Genomic DNA, 21,984 nt, shown 5'->3' on the forward strand with positions numbered 1-21,984 from the left:
ATCTCTACCCAGGAGACTGTTGGGGCAGACACAGCTGTTGTATTCCCATTTTACAGGTGAGGAAACCAAGGCAGATGCTGGGAAAGGGTAGGCCTGTGCTGGGCCAGGTAGTGCCATCTTGTCTGTTCAGACCCTTCCCGGTCGGCCAACACCTCCCCAGGGGCCAAGGGTCCTGACCTCTCACTTCCAGGTCCGCCCCTCCTGGACATTTGCATCCTTCATAAATGGGTGGGTCTCAGCCTGTCAGTAGTGATGCTCTGGGTTATAATGCTCACCTGAACCCTACTACCTGCCTTGCAGGGGGTAGGGGAGAGTGGAAAAAGAGAAGACTGGTGGCTTTGCCTGTACTGGGGCCCAGGATGGGGTGCCTAGGGATTGGGCCTCCACTCTTTACTGGTGAATTTATTATTATTTTATTGGAATGATCTTTTATTATATTTGGCTGCATCAGGTCTTACTTGTGGCACACGGGATCTCTGTGAAGGTGCATGGACTCCCCAGGTGTGCTGTGTGGGCCCAGTAGTTATGGCCTGAAGGCTCAGTAATTGTGGTGCTCGGGCTCAGTAGTTGTAGCCTGAAGGCTCAGTAGCTGTGGCCTGTGGGCTCAGTAGTGGTGGCACACGGGCTCAGTAGCTATGGCGCTTGGGCTCAGTAGCTGTGGCCTGAAGGCTCAGTAGCTGTGGCCCGTGGGCTCAGTAGCTATGGCGCTTGGGCTCAGTAGTTGTGGCCTGAAGGCTCAGTAGCTGTGGCGCTTGGGCTCAGTAGTTGTGGCCTGTGGGCTCAGTAGCTATGGCGCTTGGGCTCAGTAGTTGCGGCCCGAAGGCTCAGTAGTTGTGCGCAGGCTCAGTAGTTGGGGCGCATGGGCTTAGTTGCCCCACGGCATGTGGAATTCTAGTTCCCTGACCAGGGATTGAACCTACATTCCCTGTGTTGCACCCCAGATTCTTAACCACTGCACCACCAGGGAAGTCCCTTTCCTGGTGAATTTAAAATCCAGCAGTGGAATTAAAGCACGGCAGGGAGATGTGGGGTCACTCCAAGACCCATTGTCTGGTCACCCAAGGTTTTCTGAGATGGGGCTGTCAGGGGTGGGGTGGCTGGGCTCTTGACTCAGTTGTGTAGCTGGTGAGGTGTTTGTTGTTGGAGATTCCTGTCTTTGAAGTGGGTGCCTCAGCTACCCAAAGCCGTGTTAGGGCTTACATCACAATCAAAAAGCAGACACCCGCCCTCTACACACCTTACGGAGCAACAGGAGCTGCCACTGAGCTCCAGGGTGGGAGGACCCCTGAACACGGTCTCCTAAGAGGTCTATCTCCAGAATTCCATGAGCCCCGCCTCCTAGCTACCCAGCTCATGCCTTTGAGGGTCAGCAGGCCTGGGAGACCCTGACGACCCAGCATCAGGAGAGGCCAGTTCTAGGGTCCTGTGGGGGTGGGACACCTCTCTCCAGGGAGGATGTCTGATGCTGGCAGGTCTGGGCTGGCTGGAGAGGACTTCCCTCACAGCCATGGGGCAATGAGGATGGGATCCCCCATCTCTGCCAGCAAGAGGACTGAGTCTGGCAGGTAGTAGCAGGCCTCTTAGTAAAAGTCCTACGGGTTCCCAGAGGGCATCTGGGGATACTTGGAACCATGCTTGCCCTGGCTGGGGGCAGGGGTGGGTGAGGGAAGCCAGGACCCTTTTGAGTGCCTCATCCTGACCCCCGGCGGCCATCCTGGGAGCAGAGACTGGTCTAGGGGCTGGCTTGCAGCCCAGCCTCACCCTCATGCAGCCTGACATCGCTCAGAGGCAAAGATGGGACTCAGAGATGCAGCTGGACAGCTGACTGCAGAGCCCACTACCAGGCTGCATTGTGGAAGGGCCGATGCCCGAGTTTTCTGGGGGCCCGGAGGGGCCCACAGAGCCCAGGGTGCTGGCAGGGAGCCCCACAGAGCTGAACTGGGCGCTGTTAAAGTCCAACCTGGAAACCGATCCCTCTGGCCAGAACGCAGCCCCTAGGACAGTGCTGCTGAGGGTGGGGACCTGCTGATGCCGGGGTGGGCGGTGTCCTGAGTGCCTCCTCCACCCCCACCCATCTGCACGTCCACACCCTCATCAGGGAAAGCCTGGGGCTAGGGCAGTGAGTTTAGCCCTCAACTCCAGGTTGGTGACAGGTCAGGTGCTCCCCAGGCCAGGCCTCAGGTCACAAGAGAGCAGCGGCGCACAGTCAAAAGCTTTCATCTCTGCCCACCCTGCAGTTGTGACTCAGGCTCCGTGTAAAGGCTTGTGCACTTGAGCACATGCACATGTGCATGCGCGCGCACGCACACACACACACACACACACACATGCCCCCAAGCGCTCCCTCTGGCCTCTGGCCTCTGTGACAGTGGGCACCAGCACCCCATCCCCAGGCTCTGGGGCCACCCCCTTCTCTGGGTTGTGGGGCTCGTCCATCAAAAGATGAGGCTTAGGCAGTCCTGGCGTTGGGGGCCCTGGGTCCCAGGGTGGTACCTACTGTGGTTGGGGGCCCTGGCTCTCCACCCCCCTTGGCTGCCCTGGTGAACAGGCTGACTCCTTCCTGCTGGACTAGAGGTACCTGAGCAGCACCCCGGCTCTATCAGGAGACGGACCACAGGGACCCACGGGTGCCCCACCCACTGCGTCAGTGGCCGGTGTTGACAAGCAGGGTGGGCAGGGCCTCACCTGAGGAGCCAGTCTGTACCAGGATCGACTCCCCCACGTCTCTGAGCCTTGGTGCCCTCACTTGTGGAGCTGGGGTGACAGGCTGCCTGGGGCCCCAGCAGAGGCTCCCCCAGCCCTGTGGGGCCTCCGACCACCCTCCTGCCACGCTGGGCAGCTGAGGAAGCTGAGTCAGGCAGTTAAAGGGGAAGGGCCCTGGCGGGAGCAGTGGGCCCCTAGCCTTGGAGGAGCCCCAGAGCACAGATTCCTGGTGGACACCCCGAGGTTGCTTCAGGAAGGGTCCAGGCACCATGGGGCCGAGATGTGCAGAGGTTGGGGTCTCGGAGGTCCCATACCAATCCCACATCTTCTTTGCTTGGAGTTATTTGACCCTTTGGGTCTCAGTTTACTTGTCTGTAAAATGGGTCAATGCAGATCTAAACCATCAGGGTTTTAAGGATGACTGCTGGTGCCCAGCCTGTAAGAGGGTGTGACAGACGTTAGATGTGATGGCGACACCAGGGATGAAGCCCAAGTTTGAGAAAGCCATTCTGTCTGGAACCTGGAACAGTGGAGCCAGGGAGGGCCCGGGAGCAGCTGCCCCCAGCCCCAGAGCCTGCGGTGCCTAGGAAGGACCAGTGCCCCGGGCCCACCTTAGGGGCCCTTTGGTGGGGCTCTTGCCCTGGGCAGTGGCCTCCAATTCTAGTCTGTGCAGAACCTGAGTGACTCACCCGAGACATAGGGCTCCACCTTCTCCAAGAGGAGAGAGGGGAGCACCTGGCCTCCTATGGGCTTGAGAGGAGGGCGGCACAGAGGGCATGAGCATCGAGGTGGCCCCTAGGCCCTGGGCAGGTGCTGTGACGAGGGGAAGCTTGTAGGGTCTCCTCTGGTCCTGGAGGCCCACTCCCAGTCTGTGTGGAGCACGGACAGGATGAAGCCCCCCGTGGTGCATGCCCGTAGGGCCCAGAACAGGCAGCGGCCGTATGCACCCTGTGCCGCGTGTGGGCCTGGGCTTTGGGTGGTCCTGGCCTTCTGATTTTCGGTGTCCCTCAGGACAAAACAGGGGCAGCGCTCTGACCAGCTGTGAAGATGCATGGAAGGGGAGCTCAGCTGATGCTGAGGCTGGCCCTGACCACCCCTCCCCCGTCTCTCCCACCCATCCTCCCAGCATCTGGGAGCCTCCTGGGCTAGCTGCCCATGCCTGCCCCCTGCCTGCAGCCCTTCCTGCCTCTCCTGGTGCCTTTGTCTGGTGACAGCTGTCATGGACCGTGGAGGGGGTGACATTTGGGGGCTGATCCACCCCGGAGCCCTGTTGCTCCTCCTCAGGTGCCCAGCAAGCTATGCAAGGGAGACGCCAGGGTTAAAATCTGCAGACTCTTGGGGGCTTGAGACCCCAGCACTCACCCGGGACAGGCCTTCCTGGCCTGGGGAGGGGGCCCAGGAGGAGGAGGGGTGTGTGCAGTCCCCGGAGCAGGAACTGTCAGGAGCGGGAACTGAGCCGGCCCCCAGAAGGGGTCAGGTGGGCGGAGGGAGGGCCTCATGTCCGGAGGAAGGGCCAGGAGCTCGGGGGCAGGGAGCCCCCACCAGCCCTTCCTTAGACTTCAGTAAGAAGACCCTCTGAGTGCACAGCCAGCCGCCAGGTCACTACCTCCTGGGGTAGGAGGGCGTGGGGGACAGAGCCACCTGCCTGTGGGTGGTCTGGAGGGATTGAGAGGAGTGGGACCCTGAGCTGTGCCCTTCTGGTGACTCACCCCTTCCTGCACAGGTGCGCCAAGCAAGAAAATACCCCCATCTTGCTGCTGTAAGTGTGAGGAAGTGGTTGGTGGGGCAGAACCCCCAGTGAGTTAAATTCAGAAGAGCAGGTGCCAAGGGCCCCGGGGGTGACCTGGGAGGCCAGAGCTGGCATCTGAGGACAGAGCTAGAAGGAGTTCCTGGGGGCAAAGGCCCAGGTCCCCCGGTCATATCCCCAGATGGTCAGGACTTTGGATACATGCACAGGAAGTGGGTGATGCTTTGGGGCAGGTGAGGAGCCTGGCACTTTGAGAGCTGAAAACGCTCTCATTCATCCTGGGACTCCCAGTCCTGCCTGGGCTCAGGCCACGGCGACAGTGCTGGTTCTCGGGCCCCAGGTGTCCCCGCAGTATGGGTAGGGTGTGGCCCCTCTGCCTTCAGGGCTGCCACCAGGGCTCAAGAGAGGAGACCTTCAGACCCGACCCTGCCTTGCGCTGGGCAGCCTTTGGTCCAAGGTACATGGTGGCTAGCTCCTCCTAGGGCCTGCCTGTATCCTGAAGGTCTGAGTGAGGTTGAAGCTGCCCTCCAGCCATCCTAGTGGCCCAAGGTCCTTCGGGTCCCTGGCCTTTCTCTCCCCGAGGTCTTCAGCCACCTGCTCATTCCCCTGGTGTATTAGTCAGCTGTGCTGTGTAGCCAGTCCCCACCTACAGAGGGGCTTAAAGCAACACACGTCTATTGTCCCACAGGTTCTGTGGGTAGGGAGTCCTGCATGTCCCCCCACTGGGCCCCCTGCTCAGGGCCCCACCAACTGCACTCCAAGCATCAGCCAGGACTACCGTCGTGTCTGGGGCTGGGACCTCCTCCGGGCTCTGGTTGTTGGCAGAATTCAGGTTTAAATTCTTGTTGGCTGTTGACCCAGGGCTGCTGTTCTCAGCTCCCAGAGACCAACTGCCGCCCCCCTCCGTGCCGTGGTCCCTCCCATCCTTGGCTCCCGAGGCCATCAGGACGACTGCTCCCTAATTAGGTCAGGCCCACCTGGAGAGTGCCACTTTTGATCAAAAATTTCCCAGTGTCTCACAATACCCTGTGGGGATGGGGGCTCAACCCCAGCCCCCTCCCCCTACTACCTGTCTCTGTGTCCCTCCATCCAGCCACCTGCCAAGCCCCCAATCCTCTTGGGGGCAAGCCTGAGTGCACCCACAGGAACCTCAATGACTGATAGCTGCCCCCAGTCCCTGGCCTTCATGCCTGCAGGCATCCTTGCCAGAACTTACAGCCTGGGCCCCACTGCAGCCCCACTTCCTGAACACCAGTCTATACCTCAAAACCTCGATTTTCCTCGATTGTCTCATTATGAGTGATGGATGCCTGTGTGTTAGAAGTAACAGCCACACCCACCCAGAGCCCTGGGGTTCAGGCCAAGGGTGCTGAGCCATGTTTCTGGCTAAAGCCACCAAGGCCCACAAGAGCCTGAGCCAGGGGCTCCCAGCCCAGACCCTCGGGGGTGGCACTGGCTACACGTCCTCTGCCTGGGCTCCCCCTTCCCCTCCTGCAGAGGACCTGGGGGGCTGGACATGCTGATGGGCTCCTTGGGCCGAGCCTCCCTCTGTGTAGCCCCTACCACTCCCAGTTCCCCAGCATGTAGCTAGAACAGGCCAGGAGTGGGATTTTAAGCTCTCCTTGCTGGGGGAAGCAGCTGGGTTTGGGGGTCTTGGAAGCTTCACATCTCCTTTCACATGGTTTGGGCTCAACTGACCTTCTAGGGAGGATCCTGGCCCCTATGCCAGGGGCAGCTTTGTGCCAAAGATGGTTACATTAGAATGCATGGTTCCTTCAGAAGGGAGAGGTGGTGATCACCGCAGAGCCCCCGGGTAGGCAGATCCCCGTCTCCGAGCCCCTGGCAGTGCCGAGGGCAGTGCCATCCAGTCCTGTGGTGGGCAGGGATGGAAGTACTCCTCCTTCTGGACCACGTCCCTCTGATTCCGGGGCCTCAGCAGCAGCAGGGGCATGGCCAGAGACAGCCTGGGCAGGGTCTGTGGTGCAGGCTGGGCTGCACTGGGCCACACCCTGCTGCTCTTTCTGTTGCCAGGCTCCCTGTGGGGTCCCAGGGGAGCGCAGTCACCCCGTGTACGTCTCATCTCCACTCAGCCCTTTGGGGCGGCCCCAGGGGACCACCATGTTCCCTGAGCAAAAGTAAAACTCACTGAGCCCCAGGCGCTGGGGCCAAGGCACCATCTCTTCCCTTCGGGGTGGCCTGGCTTTGCCTTTTGAGGTCTCGGGGGCCCAGACTGGCCCCCCAGTGCTCTGGAATGGAGGCCTGTGGCCCCCACGGCCTCCTGCAGGCAGCATCTCAGAAGGAGCCGAGTGCAGCCCCATTATGGAGCTGGCCTGCGGCTCCGCATGCCGCCCCCTCCCTGCGCAGCCTCCTTGGTGTGGTCCGACCCAGCAGTGGGCAAGCTGAGGCCTGCCCTGGACTTTGATGAACAGTCATGAGGAATAAAGGGGTGGGCCGCCCGTTTTGTTGTTAGATGCAGCTAGCTGACAGCACTGGGGAGATGGAGAGAGCCAAAGTGCCCCTGGCCAGCCCACATGCTCCAGAGCATCCCTCGCTTCTAGTCCCCTAGCCAGCGAGCTTCTCCACCTGGTCCACCCTGCCCTGCAGCTGCACCCCTGCCCCCAGCCCCCCGGCCACCCATGCCCATGCCTCGCCCCGCAGCACGCCAGCTCCCCGGCGTGTGCAGAGCCCCGCGCGCCCGCCATGCTGTTCGTCAGTGACCCCATGCAGCACTTCGCCTCGGTAGGTGCACCTCCTGGGTCCTTTGGGTTGACTGGGGTGCCTGTGTCTGTCCTTCTCGGGGGGCCTTGGTGGGGCTTTCGCCTGGTGGAAGAGTCACTGGGCATTCTCTTGCCTGTCCCCCCTCGTCCCTCTGGTCGGGCACTTGCTGCGAGATGGGGTGCCGCCATCCAGGGGGAGCAGAGGCAGGAGGGAGGTGCCGGCCCATCCTGGAGATGCCCTGGGGACAAGTGCCCGCTAGCGGGGCAGAACCAGTAGCCAGGAAGAGGAGGGTGGGTGGGTGTCTGGTCAGCTAGTGGCCCAGCCATGAGATGTGGGGTTTGCCATGCTCCCCAGCTTTGGACTGTCTGAACTCGGAGTCTGCCGCGCTGCCCGCCCAGCCCTGCCTCCGGCTGCAGGAGCTCAGCGTACCCTGGAGGTTGTCTTTGCTCCCGGGACTCGGGCTGTTAGGCTGCCACCACCTGCTCCCAGGTCAAGAGCATCCTCACCTGGGATGCTGCTCTATTGGCTGTGGTGACGGGGTGTTTCCTGGCAGCTGAGTTTGCAGGTCAGGGGATGGCCACAAGCTGGCCTTGAGGCCATCCTATCGCCCTTCATGAGGGCCGTTGGCCGGCAGAGAGAAGGACGGGTCTGCAGCTTGTGCCTGGCCCCTGTGTCCTGAGCCCTGGGGACTGGGGCTCATTTCCAGACGTGCTGGGTCCCCGGGGCCAGTAGGCACCAGGCTGCTAATTGAGCAGGTGGACGTGGGGCGCAGCGGCTCCCTCAGGCCTTTCTCCTGCTGGGGAGGTGGATGCAGTGGGGTCCGTGGGTACTGTGTGCCCTGTGGGAGACCCAGCAGTGGGCAGAGGGCTGGGGGAACAGCTGGACAGAGTCCAGGTGTCCCCAAGCTCTGTGAGCGGAGGACAAGCGCCGTGTGCAGAGCCACAAAGACCTGCAGGTTCTCAGTCATGTGTGTGTGTGCAAGTGTTTGTGTGCGTGTGTCTGGGTGTGTGTGTGCGTGCAAGTGTTTGTGTGCGTGTGTCTGGGCGTGTGTGTGCACGCAAGTGTTTGTGTGCGTGTGTCTGGGTGTGTGTGTGCATGCAAGTGTTTGTGTGCGTGTGTCTGGGCGTGTGTGTGCACGCAAGTGTTTGTGTGCGTGTGTCTGGGCGTGTGGGTGACAGTGGGTGTATTCGCTATTCGCACGGTGTGTTGGGACAGGTATATGTGTTTGTGCCTGCAGGTAGGTGTCCCCAGGAGACCATGGCAAGAGTGATGTCGTGGGTGTGGCCCAGGAGGGGTGAAGGGTATGTGACCTTTCTATACAGCCTGACCGGGCATTGACACCATGCTCCCACATCTGGAAGCTCCCTGGTGTCTCCACATCTTTGGTGGGAACTTTTTATCTGAAACCTGGCCCTGAGAAAGGGCAAAACCCCATGTGGCCACAGTTAGAGTCCCATCTCTGCTCACTTCACCCACCAGCCCCTGTCACTGGGCTCAGACAATGGGTTCCTGGGGAGCAGCCCCACACCCCAGACTGTCCATGCAGATGGTGAGTGAGCTGGGAGGGGCAGTCTCCTGCTGCCCAGGGTCTGTTGTCACACACAGAACTTAAGGTAGAGCCTGGAGTCCCAGGCTCTGGAAGCCAGTGTCCCTGCCCAGCCAGCTGGGGAGCCCCTCGGACACAGAGGACTCTGGTACAGCCTGTCCTCTTGCATGAAGTGGGTGTCACCGTGTAAGTCAGCTGAGGCTGCAGCTCATTGCCTTTTGAGAAGGCGGAGGCATGGTGATGCAGGGCACAGACCCTGGTTCTGGGCCATGGAGCGCCGCCTCCCTGCAGGAGCTGTAGGTGGTGGGGAGGGACCCCCTGGCATCCTCCCTGCTGCTGCTGCCCTGCCCTGGGGACCAGCAACGCCAACCCTGTCATTGCCTGGCCTCCTTGCAGACCGAGGGTAGCCGTGGGCCATCTGTTCGTTCATTAGGTCAACAGGTGCCCAGAGCAGCTCTGGTGGCAGGTGGGGGCCTCCAGAGCCCCTTCTGGGGCCAGGGAGCTGGGCTGGGTGGTTCTGATTTGTAAAAGTGCCTCCGCTTCCGTCCCGGGGGAGCTTACCTCCGGTCTACTCACTGTATGCAGAGGGGAAGTGGTATGAACACTCGGGGTTGAACTGGAGGTCATGTGGTCGCTCCTGTGGTTATCAGGAGCCCACTGGCCAGGAAGGAAGCATGGAGCTGTTGGGGCGCCCACTTGGTCTCCTGGGGGACCCGCCTTTCTGAGCTCTGGTTCTGATGCAGCGGCCTGCAGCCCTGTGCCGGTGGGTGACCCAGGAGGGCACATGTCTGACTCCCTGCTCCCTCCTACCGCCCATGGGTCAGGCAGGGCTGGACAGCCCCCTGCCATGGCCCATTTACTGGGGTCCTTCAGCTGATGCCGGGGTGGGGTTGGTACTGGTCAGAGCAGCCTTTCCCTCCTGCAGGGACCAGTAGCTCACAGAGAGGAAGGAGCTGAGGGCCCATGGGGTGCCTCAGATGGGACGAGCTCCGTTACCACCCGGACGGTCCCATAGTCCTTCAGGTGGGTGTCCAGGGGCCCCACCCAGCTGCCTCCCAGGCCCCTGTTTCACTGTGTATCAATTTAGACCCTCACAGCATGAGACGGGCATGTTGGACACCACTGGCTCCCCTGTGCCTGCCTCTATTGATGGGCCCAGGTCCACCTGGTCTGCAGGTTATGGAAGGCCGGCTCATGGGTGACTGGGTCACTGTCCTGGGGGCCAGGCCCAGGATAGGGTTTGTAGGTGTGTGCTGTGTGCTGGGCAGCATGGGAGGGCACAGTGCCTGAATCTCTCATGTATCCAGGAGCAGGGTCGTCCCCACCCCCCAGACAAGACAGCTCCTACAGGAAGGGCAGCCTTGGACAGGAGGGCTCAGGAGGGAAAGGCCAGTCAGGGCGTTAAGAAATATTAGCTGAGAGCCTACTGCCTCCCCAGGCACACCGGGCACACCAGAGGAGGACGGGATCCCTCCTGAGTTCTAGAAGCAGCCCCATCTGCAGTGCTGAGAGCAGACCACAGGAGGGCAGGGCGAGGCTGGGAGCCACGGGAGACAGATGGAGAGCAGCGCAGGAGCCTTGGACCCGGAGGGAGCAGGGGAAGGGCTGAGAGCCCTGGGGTCCTGGACAGGGCTGCTGATGGGCTTGAGGTTTGGACCTAAGTGACTGGGTGAAGGGAGTCGGCATTTATGCAGCTGGGAAGCTGAAGAAGTGAGATTTAGGGTGAAAGTAAGCGTTCTGCTTTGGCTGTGTTGTGTGAGACGCGTCTTGGCCACTGTACAGGTGAACAAGAGGAGAAACAGGAGTAGAGTTTCTGAAGCTTTGGGAGGAAGTGGGAGGGGATGTCCGGTGGGGCTGAGGGCCGAGCAGTGCCACCCCGATGCCTGGGACCTGAGACACGGAGCAAGGAGGAGATGGGGAGGTGTCGGGAGGCGGCCAGCTGAGGGGGGCTTTGGAGATGACCTTCGGAATAAGGGCAGGAGAGGCACTGAGAAAAAGGTCCAGGCTTCTTGAACCTTACAGACGGGAGGACAGTGCAGAGTCTGAGTCTCGGACTGAAAGAGCCGCTTGGACACCTGGGGCAGGTGTCCCGAGTGCTGGAGGGTCTGGGCAGAGATGCCCCTGGGGAGCCCAGGGCATCAGGGTGGGCGGGGCTGCACGCTGGAGACAAGCCGGCCGCTCCCCTGAACCTCCCCAAACTGGAGCTGAGCAGAGGGAGAGACTCTGCCAGGAGACAAAAGGGGCAGCCTGGGAAGGGAGCGGGGTGGGGAAGGCTGCTGAGGGCGGGGTGGCCAGGACAGAAGAGGGAGGGCCTCAGGGGACTCGGCAGGAGGCGTTCCGTGGATGGGAGCAGATGGGTCTGATCTGGGGGGTGCGGGCTCTGGGCTAGGCTCCCTAGCTCGTGCTGCGAGGATGCAAGGCCTTGGGGCTGGGGGGAGGACTGACCGTTCCGGAAGGAGATGTCAGAGCCTGATTTGGGGGACAGAGGGGTCATCCCGTCAGCTGGGCTCACCAGCCCAGGCTCCTGCTCCTCTGCCAGGTTCCACGTCTGTCCCCAGAGCACCCACGCTTTTGGCATCCCCACCGTCCGCACAGTGACTGTCCCTCTCAGTTGGTGGAAAACCCACCCTTCCTCCCTTCGCTCGGCAACACCTGGGAGCTCTTCCTGGGCCCCTTTCTGCTGCACCCGCTCTCATCAGGAACCAGTCAGCCTGACCCTGACTGTGCCAGCTTCACGCAGCACATCATGGAGCAGCGTCCCTCCCCTCTCAGTCCCCCTCAGGCCCCCGTAGGGAGAGCTCTGCTCCTCTAACCAGTGTCCTGCCCTCGGCCCTGCAGCTCCCTGGCCTGAAGGCCCTCCCCCTCCCCAATGTCTGAGTCTAGATGTCCTGGTACCCAGTACCCGGGTAGCTGGTGGCATCTTCCACCTCCTGCCTACAGAACCCCACTGGCCAGGGTCCCCCCCAGCCCCACATCCTGGGCCACCTCTGGGCTGCTTTTGTTTTTGTCTTCCTTTGTCTTCAGCCTGTAGTGAAGCCTCACTTGCCGGTTCTCTTGGTTCCTCTACTACTCTCCGCCGTTCGAGCTAAGCTCCGGAGGGTGCAGCCAGCCGTGTGTTGGTGCCCGCACACTGCTGTCTCCCAGTGCCTGGGAGATGAGAGTTGAAGGGCTGAGCTGCCTCCCACACCGGGGGAAGCTGGACTGGGCCTCAGGGCTGGAGGGCGGGGCTGGGGTCCGCCCGCAGGACTTCTGGGTAGGTGCAGGCAGTCCCTCCCCAGCGTCCCAGGGGGCTCCCCTCCCACCACCGCCTCCCTGCCCCTTCACTGTGCTTCTCACAGTCTCTCCACTGAGGAGTCTGTCCACCCTGATGATGGCCCCTCCGTATCTTCCTGCTTAGCATCTTCAGGATGGACAGACAGACAAAAGGATGAATGGACGATACATGGGTCGGGCTCTGGGGCTGCAGGCAGTGGGGAAGGGGGCTGACCGCTCCCCAGTGGTGCTGAGGGGGAAGGCGAACCAACACCCCAACGTACCCCAGCTGGCTGTGCCTATGAGGGATCACCAAGCTCCCCACTTTCCTTGAGAATCTCTTTCTTCCAGGCATCCTGGGAGGTGTGGGACGTGGACTGGGCCCCTTTTCCAGTGGTTAAAAAAAGGCTCTGCATCGGTGGGTCACCTGCCTGTTCACGGGGCAGCTCCTCAGAGCCCAGCAGGGGCGCAGGCCGAGACCCCCGACCCACGCGGGACCCTGCGGATGCGCTTGGGTCCAGTCTGGGCCCTCACTGTCTCAGCAGCGCCATCTGCAGGCGGAGGCTCCGGCCGCGGGTCCTGCAGACACACGTCTCCCTCAGCGGCAGCGCAGCCGGAGCTTCTGGGGGCACGTTCCCCTGGTGCGATGTGTGGAAAGTTCCACACGGCCCTGGCGAGGATTGGGCAAGGCCCCGAGAGAGGAGAGCATGTGTGCATATTTTCTGGAGGAGCGGGAGCCTTTCCCCCCAAGCACAAGTCGAATCTTGTTGGCATTTCCATCCGTTTAATCACAGACTCCGGGAGACGCTGTGGGAAATAGCAGCAGGCTGGAGGTCCCGCTCTGAGTGGGACGGGTTATCTCCAACTGAAGCCCAGACAGCCCGTCAGTCACTTTCCTCTGGGCGAGGTTGTGCCCAAGCTCAGACATGCCTGCCAGGGAAGATCGGGAGTTGGAAGTTTCATGCTCTAGATTTTGAAAGTCTGGTCTTGGTATCCTCCTCTGGGGAGCAGGGGATAGAGGTCAGAGCAGACGGAGCATGCCAGAGGAGGGGGCGCCTGGCTGACCCTCCCCAAGCAGAGCCTCTGAGATCTGACCCCAGGTCCTCAAACCTGGGGTGACTTGAACCTTCCTCCAGCGCGGGGAGCAAGATGAAGGGGGTCACCAGGGTGGAGGCCTGGGTTAGGAGGTACCGTACCTGGGATGAGAATGACAGGCTGGGGTTCGCACTGTAGGAGGTGACATCTGAGCCCAAGGGAAATCGGGAGGGGCCACAGGGCAGGGGGCCCAGCACCTTGCACCCAGCCCCCATCCGATCTGGATGCACGCTGTGGTCCCATGAGGAAGACACAGATAATGCTACTGTAAGTCCCCTACATGCGAACCTTTGAGTTGCAAACTTTCAAAGATGCAGTCATGTAAGTTATTCACGTGTCTGGCGTCCACTGTCACGTGTGTGCGTCCTCTCCAAGTGGTTGAGCTTTCGTGTCTTTACTGTATCAAGTATGGTGGTGCAGTGGCTTCATTTCAAGCCCAGGAGGTCCAGAAGCAAGTGCGAAAGCAGTGGTAGTGTAGCTGGTACCGCTAAGAAGACTCAGAACGCGGGAAATGGCAGGTGGGTTTTCTTTTTCAGTGCACTTTTAAATTCTTTTATTTATTTTTGGCTGCCATGGGTCTTCGTTGCTGCGTGTGGGTTTTCTCTGGTTGTGGCGAGTGGAGGCTCCTCTCTAGTTGCAGTGCGAGGGCTTCTCTTGTTGCGGCTCGAAGGCCCCAGAGCGCCGGCTCAGCGGTTGGTGACCCTTAGGCTTAGTTGCCCCGGGACACATGGGGTCTTATTTCCTGGACCAGGGATCGAGCCTGTGTCCTCTGCGAGGGCAGGCAGGCAGATCTGTACTGGCAGGGGAATTCTCAACCGCTGGACCACCGGGGAAGTCCCGGGGGTTTTCTATGTTTGAGGAGACACTCTTCCTTTCTGAGGAACAAGACTGGAATGTAGAACGGTGCACAAAGGTTGCAGCAGCCCAACCGTTCAGAGTGCAGCCCAGTGCTGCTGTGTCATCTGAGACGAGAGGAAAAGAGCTGCTCCCCAGTCATCCCTGGATCATTTTTTCAGGAGGGTAGATAGAATTGAATCCAGCAAGGAACCAGAACCCGTGCCATCCGCGGCAGGCGGGAGTGACATTGCAGCTTGCCCTCCGTCTTGTATTGCTGACAACCCTTCTGCTCTACCATCTCCCACCTCCGCTCCTTCCTCCAGTCAATGACTCTTGCCTGTTAACTCGATGCCAGTCCCTGTGTGCCAGCTGTTGTACTGTATTTTCCAAGGTACCGTGAGATTAAAATGTTTTCTTTAATTTTTGTGGTTGTTTTTTTATACATAATTTGTGTGAAAAGTATTTTAAACATATTGCAGTACAGTAGTATATATAGCTGATTGTGTTAGCTGGGTACTTAGGCTAACTTTTCTGGACTTATGAACAAATTGAACTTAACGAATGAGCTCTCAGAACGGAACTTGTACATATGTAGGGGACTTACTATATTTACCAGATTTCCCGAAGAGAAGTCCCCCGCCAGACCACGCAGACGGGTGCAGTAGGGTGATGTGGCTCCCGTGGCAGGAGGTTCCCCTACCTGGAAAGGAAAGGATGGGTCTGTGGGCCATGCCTTTTGGGCTCAGCTGTGGCCCTTTGCCTGGAGGGACCAGCCAGGCCAGGCTGCTGGAGAAGGCTTTCTGGGGATGTGGGCCTAGAGCAGGGCCTGGAGGGAGTAAGGAAGAAGCAAGAGGGGACAGAGAGCCCCTGCTGTGAGCTGGAGGGCTCAGGGCTTCCCTGGGGTGAAAGGCTGAAGTGTTCTCTGGGGGAGAACAGCCAGCCAGTGGGGAAGCCTTGCACAGCTGGAATGCTGGTGTGCAGACGAGGGCAGCCTAGAGCCTGTCCTTGGGGTGGTGAAGACTGTCTGCAGACCCTGGTGCAGTGCTAGATGCAGGGTGGGAGCTGCAGGCTTGGGGGGCTTGGGTGCAGCAGACAGGCAGGTGGAGGCAGCATGAGTGAGTCTGCCGGGAGCCAGCAAGGTTTAGAGGGAGGGAGGGAGAGAGGGAGGGAGAGAAGAAAGGAGAGAGGATGGAGGGAGGGAAGTAACGAGGGGAGGGAGGGGAGACTGGGAAGTGATGGAGGGAAGTGAAGAGGGAGAGGGAGGGAAGGATGGAAATCAGGAGGGAGTGAGGGAAGGAAGCTGAGGAAGTTGTGAAGCCTTGGGCTGTTGGGTCGCCGCCTTGCACATCTGGGAAGGACACGGGATTGTGCTGGGACCTGCGTTTAGGCTTCCTGGGTTTTTGGGAAACATCTTATCTGCCTGTTGTCAGGAGTCTTGGGGAAAGGATGGGGGACATGGATAGGGCCGACTTGGCAGCCAGACCTCCCTGCTGGTTCTCGAGGGTCCCGCACATGATCCCTGTGAACCTAGCTCAGGTCAAAAACCAAGAAGAGCTTAGGGGGGTGTTGGGGAGGGCGGCCAGGCCAGCTGTCACCTGCTTGCTCTCCACACAGAGCAGTCCTACTCCTGGCCTGACGTAAATCCAGGGAGACCCGCTTTCAGCTTCTAAAACAAACTGAGGGTCAAGGGTGTGAGACCTTTGCCATGGTTTCTACAAAGGTGCGGAGGCTTACAGCCAGAGGAAAAGGGACAGCCCCACCTCCCAATTAAAAAAAGATAAACTGATCCTTTAGTTCCTTTCAGTCTGCTGGGAACTTAAATGCCGCTGCCTCTCCCGCTGCCTCTCCCTCTCCCGGAAGGAGCAGGGACAGGGACAAAGGGCAGCCCAGAAAAGCGTCTTCCCAGGATGCTGCTAGCTTCTCTAGAATCCTGCATTTCCGCCCCAACCCACTCCCCGGGGGGGCAAACCTGCGCCCACATGGGCGCCCTGGGATGTAGCCAGCAGGCGTTCCGCTGCTTGGCCACTGTCACCAGGGCTCGTGACCTCTTGAGAACACAGTGGCCGAGCCGTGCAGCCAGGCCACCTGGAAGAGGCAGGGCTGGGATGGGCCAGTGGGGTCTGGAAGCCCTGGGATGGACAGGGGCCCCCAGCGCTCCCTGGAGGCAGGACCTGGGCGCTGCCCCATTTGGTGGAATTTCAACCCTGCCTGTGGGGGAGGGACCAGCTCTTTGTCAAACTGTTCTACCCTCTGCCGGAAGGGGGGCCGTTTTAAAGAGCCAAAGGTGTGGCAGACCCTCCCCCTCCCCCACTCCCTCCTTGAGCAGGCTTGGCTCCTGCGGGGACAGGAGCTTCAGGTCAGCAAGTGCTCCTTGCCACTTTTCCCTCCCAGATACCCCACATACTGGCTGTACTCAAGGCTCTGATAAGGTCTGCACTTGGGCCACGGCACACACTTCAGGGCCATGAACTCGGTGCTGGCCAGCTGCTTCTGTGGCTGCAGGCATGCAGGAAACTCAGCTGGCTTTTAACGTAGAAATAGGAAGTAGAGCAGGAGGAGGGCATCCGATGGATGGCCCACTGTGGTGGAGGAGCCCTGTGCTAAGGTCAGGGCTCCCATGCCGCGGGGAAGTTTCTCTCTCCCCACCCTGCTCCCTGGACAGTGGGATCCTGCAATGATGTGTCTCGTCCTGGGTCCCTGTTCACGCTGGTCCCCACCAGACAGACTCTTTGGCACTTTCTGAGTTGTCCTGTCTTTTTTGTCCCTTGCTGAGTCCCTTCTGATCTTTTCTGGGACAGACCCTCAGGGCCTTGGGAGGGCACCCTGAGTGACAGTCTTCTCCTCACCAGACCTTAAATGAATAGGAGAAACCTTAAAAGCATGAAACTTCGGTTTCTGCCGGAAATGCGGGAGAATTCAGGATGGGTGAGCTGGCCTTCCTGTGGCTTGGAAAAGGAGGAACTGGAAATGATGCTGTCCACATGGTAGCTCTCAGGACTGTGGCCTTCGTGCCCACCTGGGGCAAGTGAGGGAGAGAGAGCTGGTAGGAACAACAGCAGACGCTTCCGTGCACGCTGGGTGCTGGGCACCCTTCTCAGCTTTTTAGTATATTAACTGCTTGACCCTCAGAAGCCATTGGTGAAAGGTGGGCATGGATGCAGACCCACACAGGTGTTCATCACTGTGTCAGTTACTCTACTCAGAGAAGCAGCAGAGGAAGCCCTGGAAAACAGAAACGGGGGGAGAGAGCCTGGGAGGCTTCGGGGAAGAGGTGAGGCTTGAGAGCTGGTACGGTAGAGGAGACAGTTGGCATTGGGGGTGAGTGGGAGTGGGAGACAGCACGAGCAGAGGCCCTGGGGCACCACCTGTAGGGTCACTAGGAGGCTGGAAACGGGCTCCCTTAGAGCTGTCGTCACTGCCCAGAGGTGCAGGTGTGTCGTTGCAGCTGAGACAGATGCTCCCTGAATCAGTGTTTGAGCTCCGTGTTTCCCAGTTCCCTCTGCTCAGCCTCCAGAGTTGTTTTAAATTTTACTGACAAGTTTTTCTGTTGCCATGCTCACTAAAAAAATGTTTTACTTCAGAGATCAGTGCTTGTCGTCCCTGATTGTAAATCTGTGCTGGATCCCTGACCGTGTGGTCTGTTGGTGTCTGATCTTAGCATCCTGGAGCCTTGTTGAAGATGGTCATGGACACAGAGAGGCACGAGATTAGGAGGGGTGGGGACACAGGCTGTAAAAGGCAGTTTATTTTCCAGGGACACCCCCCAAAATCATTTGAGATGGTTTACAAATGCTAAATAGATAAACACGTGAAATGGGATACTTATAAACCTACAGAACACAGCTCACAGTGGAAGGATGGACCCAGTGGCGCCTTGGTTCTGGAGACGGATGATTAGGATGGCGATTGGTGGGGGACAGAGGAGGACGCAGAGGGGGAAGCCTCCCTGCCCTCCCTGCGAGGCAGCCCAGCCCCAGGGCAGGCAGAGGCACTTTGGGCACAGGGGCCACTCCCACCAGGGTCTCCCAGGAGGGCTGCCCTGGGCTGAAGCTGCCTTTGGCCCCAAAGTGCGCCTAGCACTCAGGTACAATGGACATGTGTGATTTGGGGGGTCTACTTGTGAGTTCCAGGATCCGGTTCGTTCAACCCAGAGCTTCTGAGCATCCAGTCTAGGGCTAATTTGTGCCGGGGAAAACCCGCAGCCAATCAGCAGGGACTGAAGGGAGGCCCCTGAGGCTGGGGGCTGGGTACAGGGGGGTGGGGTGGGGCAGGAGCTGGGACAGGATGCCACCCAGGGACAGTCCCCTTTGGACCTCTCCCCACTGCTTTTTGGGGAACCCCATCCTTTCCCTGGGACTCCCGAGGCCAAGCGGGGTGTCCATCCAGGGGGCGGGGCCGCCTCGGTCCCTGCTCTCCCTCCCCATCTAACCTCCTCCCTCTGCTGACTCGCCTGAAGTGGGACCCTTTGCCCCTCCCCTGTGTGTGCTGAGCACGTGCATGAACACGCCTTCCCCGATGCGGGACCCAAGGTCCCACACAGAGCAAAAATGGGGCCACCCTAGATTCCTGCCGGAGAAACACTGACCTCAGGAGCAAGCCCGGCTGCCCTTTGGAAGCTGGGACATAAACCTAGGCGCTCTAAACCCAGAAGCCCTGCCCGTGTGGGTTTGCAGACCGTAGGCACCCAGAGGGCAGCTCTGGCCCATCTCCCCCGGCTCAGCATCTTGCTCCAAGTAGACAGAGAGCCTCAGGAGAGCGTTTGTGGAGCAGATGGACAGGACCGTCTGGGAGGGGCTGCGTGGTCCTGGCGGGAGAGGCCCCTGGGGTATTGTCCTGTTCAGCCAGAGGCATCAAGGGTTGGAGTGGGCTGGCTTGGCCAACCTCCTCTCAGTGCTCCCACCCCACCCGCCCGCCCACTGGGCATTGAGGCCACAGAGGCAGGCCGGGCGCTTCTTCAGATGCAGGAGTAGAGGCCACCCGCCGGCTCCCGACTCCCGCTCACGGCCCTCTTTGGGTCGGGCCCAGAGCCTTGCACGCGCATGTAGGTACTTGTGGACCGCCGCGGGCCGGGCGTGTCCCGATCAGCCCACTCTCTTGGGAGTTCTTATTGAAAGCAAAACAAACCAAAAAAGTCCTGGTTTTGCCCAAGTTCCTCGCTGCTGCCAAGTGGGTCTCATCTCAGCTTCCGGGGAGCGGGGGAGGGGGGCCTCTGGTTCTGGAGAACCCCCGTCCCCCACAGGCTCTGGTGGGTGCACCACCCTGGACCTCGGGCACTACGCTGGCCTCCCCTCCCTCCCCCCAAGTCCAGGCTCCTGTTTAGCAGCTGGGTCTGGAGGGCGGGGGTCCCCAGCAAGGCTCCTGTCAGGAGGAAGGAAATTCGAAGTTTCCTGTGGGCAGGAAAGAAAGGGCCCTTCAGGGCGGAGGTGCCTCGCTTCTAATCTTCGGGTTCCCAGCTGTGCTCAAAGCCACAGGGAAAAGCCGCAGGGACAGCTGGCTCAAGGGTATGGGCATGGTGTCCCTAGGGAAGCACGAGGGAGGAAGGGTCAGCCCCAGTGTCCCCAGGGCCGCATCTGCCCCTGTGAGCCAGACCCAGCACAGGGCCACTGTCCTCGGGCTCCCGGGCGGGTGGGGGGGCTTCCCAGGACCCCAGACCACAGGAAGCCCCTGAACCTAGGTTGGAGCAAGAAGAGGACCTGCAGAGGGGGCAGGACCCTCTCTGGACTCGGTGGTCCCACATCTCATTAAGGTCTCCTGCACAGGGGCCAGCCTGCTGGAAGTCATCCCCCTCCCTGCTTTGTGGCTGCTGGGCGTGTAGATCCTATCGGCCCGGCTCCTTTTGGTTCAATGACTAATTCCCTGGCACCCGCCTCAGATCTGAAAAGAATGTGGACAAGTTAAAATCTGAACACGTTGTCGTGGGGCAGCCTCCCGCCTCTCCTGAACTGGGAGGCAAGGGCTGTTTGCCCCGCTGGCCTGGGCCATCTTCCTGTTGGGGATGGAGCAGGGGGGGACAGACCTGAGACCCCTGGTTTGGGCCACCTTGCTCAGGACATAGGATGCTTCTGCAGCCAAGATGAGGAAGGCTCCCTGCAGCCTTCAGTGGAGGCACAGGGAAGACCCTCCAGAGGGGCCATGCTCACCGCCTAGAAAAGAAAAACAATGAGAGCAGGCTGGGACTCCTCCCCCCAGGACCCACAGGGCTCTCAGCCTCCTGTGATGGGGGAGCAGGCGTACATCCCATGCTCATTCCTGGGCATCCAGATGGTGGGAGGGGCATCCTGCTGCCCCCCACTCCTCCATCCATCCCTCCAACTATCCATCGATCCATCCCTCTGCTCCTCCCCCATCCCTCCCTTCCTCTGCCCATCCATCCACACATCCATCCGCCCCTCCATCCATCTATCCCTCCCTCCCTCCATCCATCCACCCACCCATCCCTCCTTTCACCATTCGTCCCTCCATTCTTCCATCCATTCATCCACCTATCCCTTCATCCCTGTACCTGCTCACTCTCTTGTCCAGCAACCCTCTTTTTTGAGGGGAGGAACCCTCTTGAGTAACCACACCATAATGAGAAATGCACTACACCCCTAAAGGGCGTGCTGATAATTTAATAGTAATAATAGTAATAACAATAATTTCAGCTACAAGTCCCTCATAATTAATAGTAATAACAATAATTCCAGCTGTAAGTCCCTCATCGGCTACTGATTGAGGATCCTGTGCCTAATGTCCAGGAGAAACGGAATGCAAACCGCATATATAATGTTGCATTTTCTGGTAACCACATTAAAAATGGTGAAAAGAAACAATGGAAATAATTCAAGAATTTATTTCACTTATCCCAAACTATGCTCATTTCAGCATGCCATCGATATAAAACTGTGAACAAGATATTTTATCTTATTCTTTTCGTTGGCACTAAGTCCTTGGAGTCGGTTCTCTATGCTCACAGCACAGCTCAGTTCACACCGGCTGCATTTCCTGTGTCCATGTGGGGATACATTGATGCCCGTGGGACAAGGTCTGTCCTTGTGGGGTCTGAAGTCCAGTGGGGAGGCATAAACCAGGGGGGCACAGAGCAGAGCTCTCCTGGAGAAAGGGGGTGTGAGAGCACTTGGGATCCCCAGATGGGCCCTCGGGAGTGAGTGGCTGTCAATCCCCCCCATCCCCAGAACAACCTGGGCTCAGGAGAGGCGAGGATCCGCAGGGTCCGTTGTTTTGTTTTCAATAGCTTTACTGAGTTACAATTTACTTACCACACAGCTCAGCTGTGTTCAGTTCAGTGTTTGCAGTATGCAGTTTGAAGTATGCCGTTCAGTGTTTTTTAAATATATTCACAGAACAGAATCATAGACATAGAGAACAGACTTACAGTTCCCAAGTAGGTGGTAGGTAAAGGATGGAATGATTGAGAGTTTGGGGTTAGCAGATGCAAGCTATTACGTATAGAATGGATAAACAATAAGGCCCTACTGTGTGGCTGCTGCTAAGTCGCGTCAGTCGTGTCTGACTCTGTGCTACCCCGTAGACAGCAGCCCACCAGGCTCCCCCGTCCCTGGGATTCTCCAGGCAAGAACACCGGAGTGGGTTGCCATTTCCTTCTCCAATGCATGAAAGTGAAAAGTGAAAGTGAAGTCGCTCAGTCCTGCCCGGCTTTTAGCAACCCCATGGACTGCAGCCTACCAGGCTCCTCCATCCATGGGATTTTCCAGGCAAGAGTACTGGAGTGGGGTTCCATTGCCTTCTCCCTACTATATGGCACAGGGAACCATATTCAACATCCTGTGATAAACCAGAATGGAAAAAAATACGAAAAAGATGTATAGATGTGTATAACTGAGTCACTTTATTGTACAGCAGAAATTAACACATCAGATATCAGCTATACTTCAGTTTAAAAATGCACAGATAGGTGGACCCATCACCACAGTCCATTTTAGAACACTTCCATAGTCTCAGAAGGGAGCCTGCACCTGAGCCGTCCCCCTGCAGCACCCCCAGCCCTGGCCGCCCCCTGCCTGTGTCTCTCCCCCGGGTCTGCCGCGCCTGGACCGTCATGTCAATAGAGAGAAGACATCTGAGG

At 59.2% G+C, this 21,984-nt stretch overlaps 1 protein-coding gene across 5 annotated transcripts in view; it reads left to right on the plus strand.

Moving 5' to 3' along the window:
- The window catches only part of TP73 (tumor protein p73), a 76,554-nt gene that overhangs the window by 29,089 nt on the left and 25,481 nt on the right, over positions 1-21,984 (plus strand). The window contains exon 1 of one of the 5 annotated variants that reach the window (XM_014482835.2): positions 6,934-7,189. The exons of the other annotated variants lie outside the window; for them this stretch is intronic. Coding sequence (XP_014338321.2) covers positions 7,151-7,189 — 39 coding nt within the window. The 5' untranslated portion in view covers positions 6,934-7,150. Of the gene's footprint in view, positions 1-6,933; positions 7,190-21,984 lie in introns of those variants that run through there. 5 annotated transcript variants of the gene reach the window in all.

This window comes from Bos mutus, chromosome 16, assembly GCF_027580195.1.
Source record: "Bos mutus isolate GX-2022 chromosome 16, NWIPB_WYAK_1.1, whole genome shotgun sequence".
In the NCBI taxonomy this organism is placed as follows: domain Eukaryota; kingdom Metazoa; phylum Chordata; class Mammalia; order Artiodactyla; family Bovidae; genus Bos; species Bos mutus.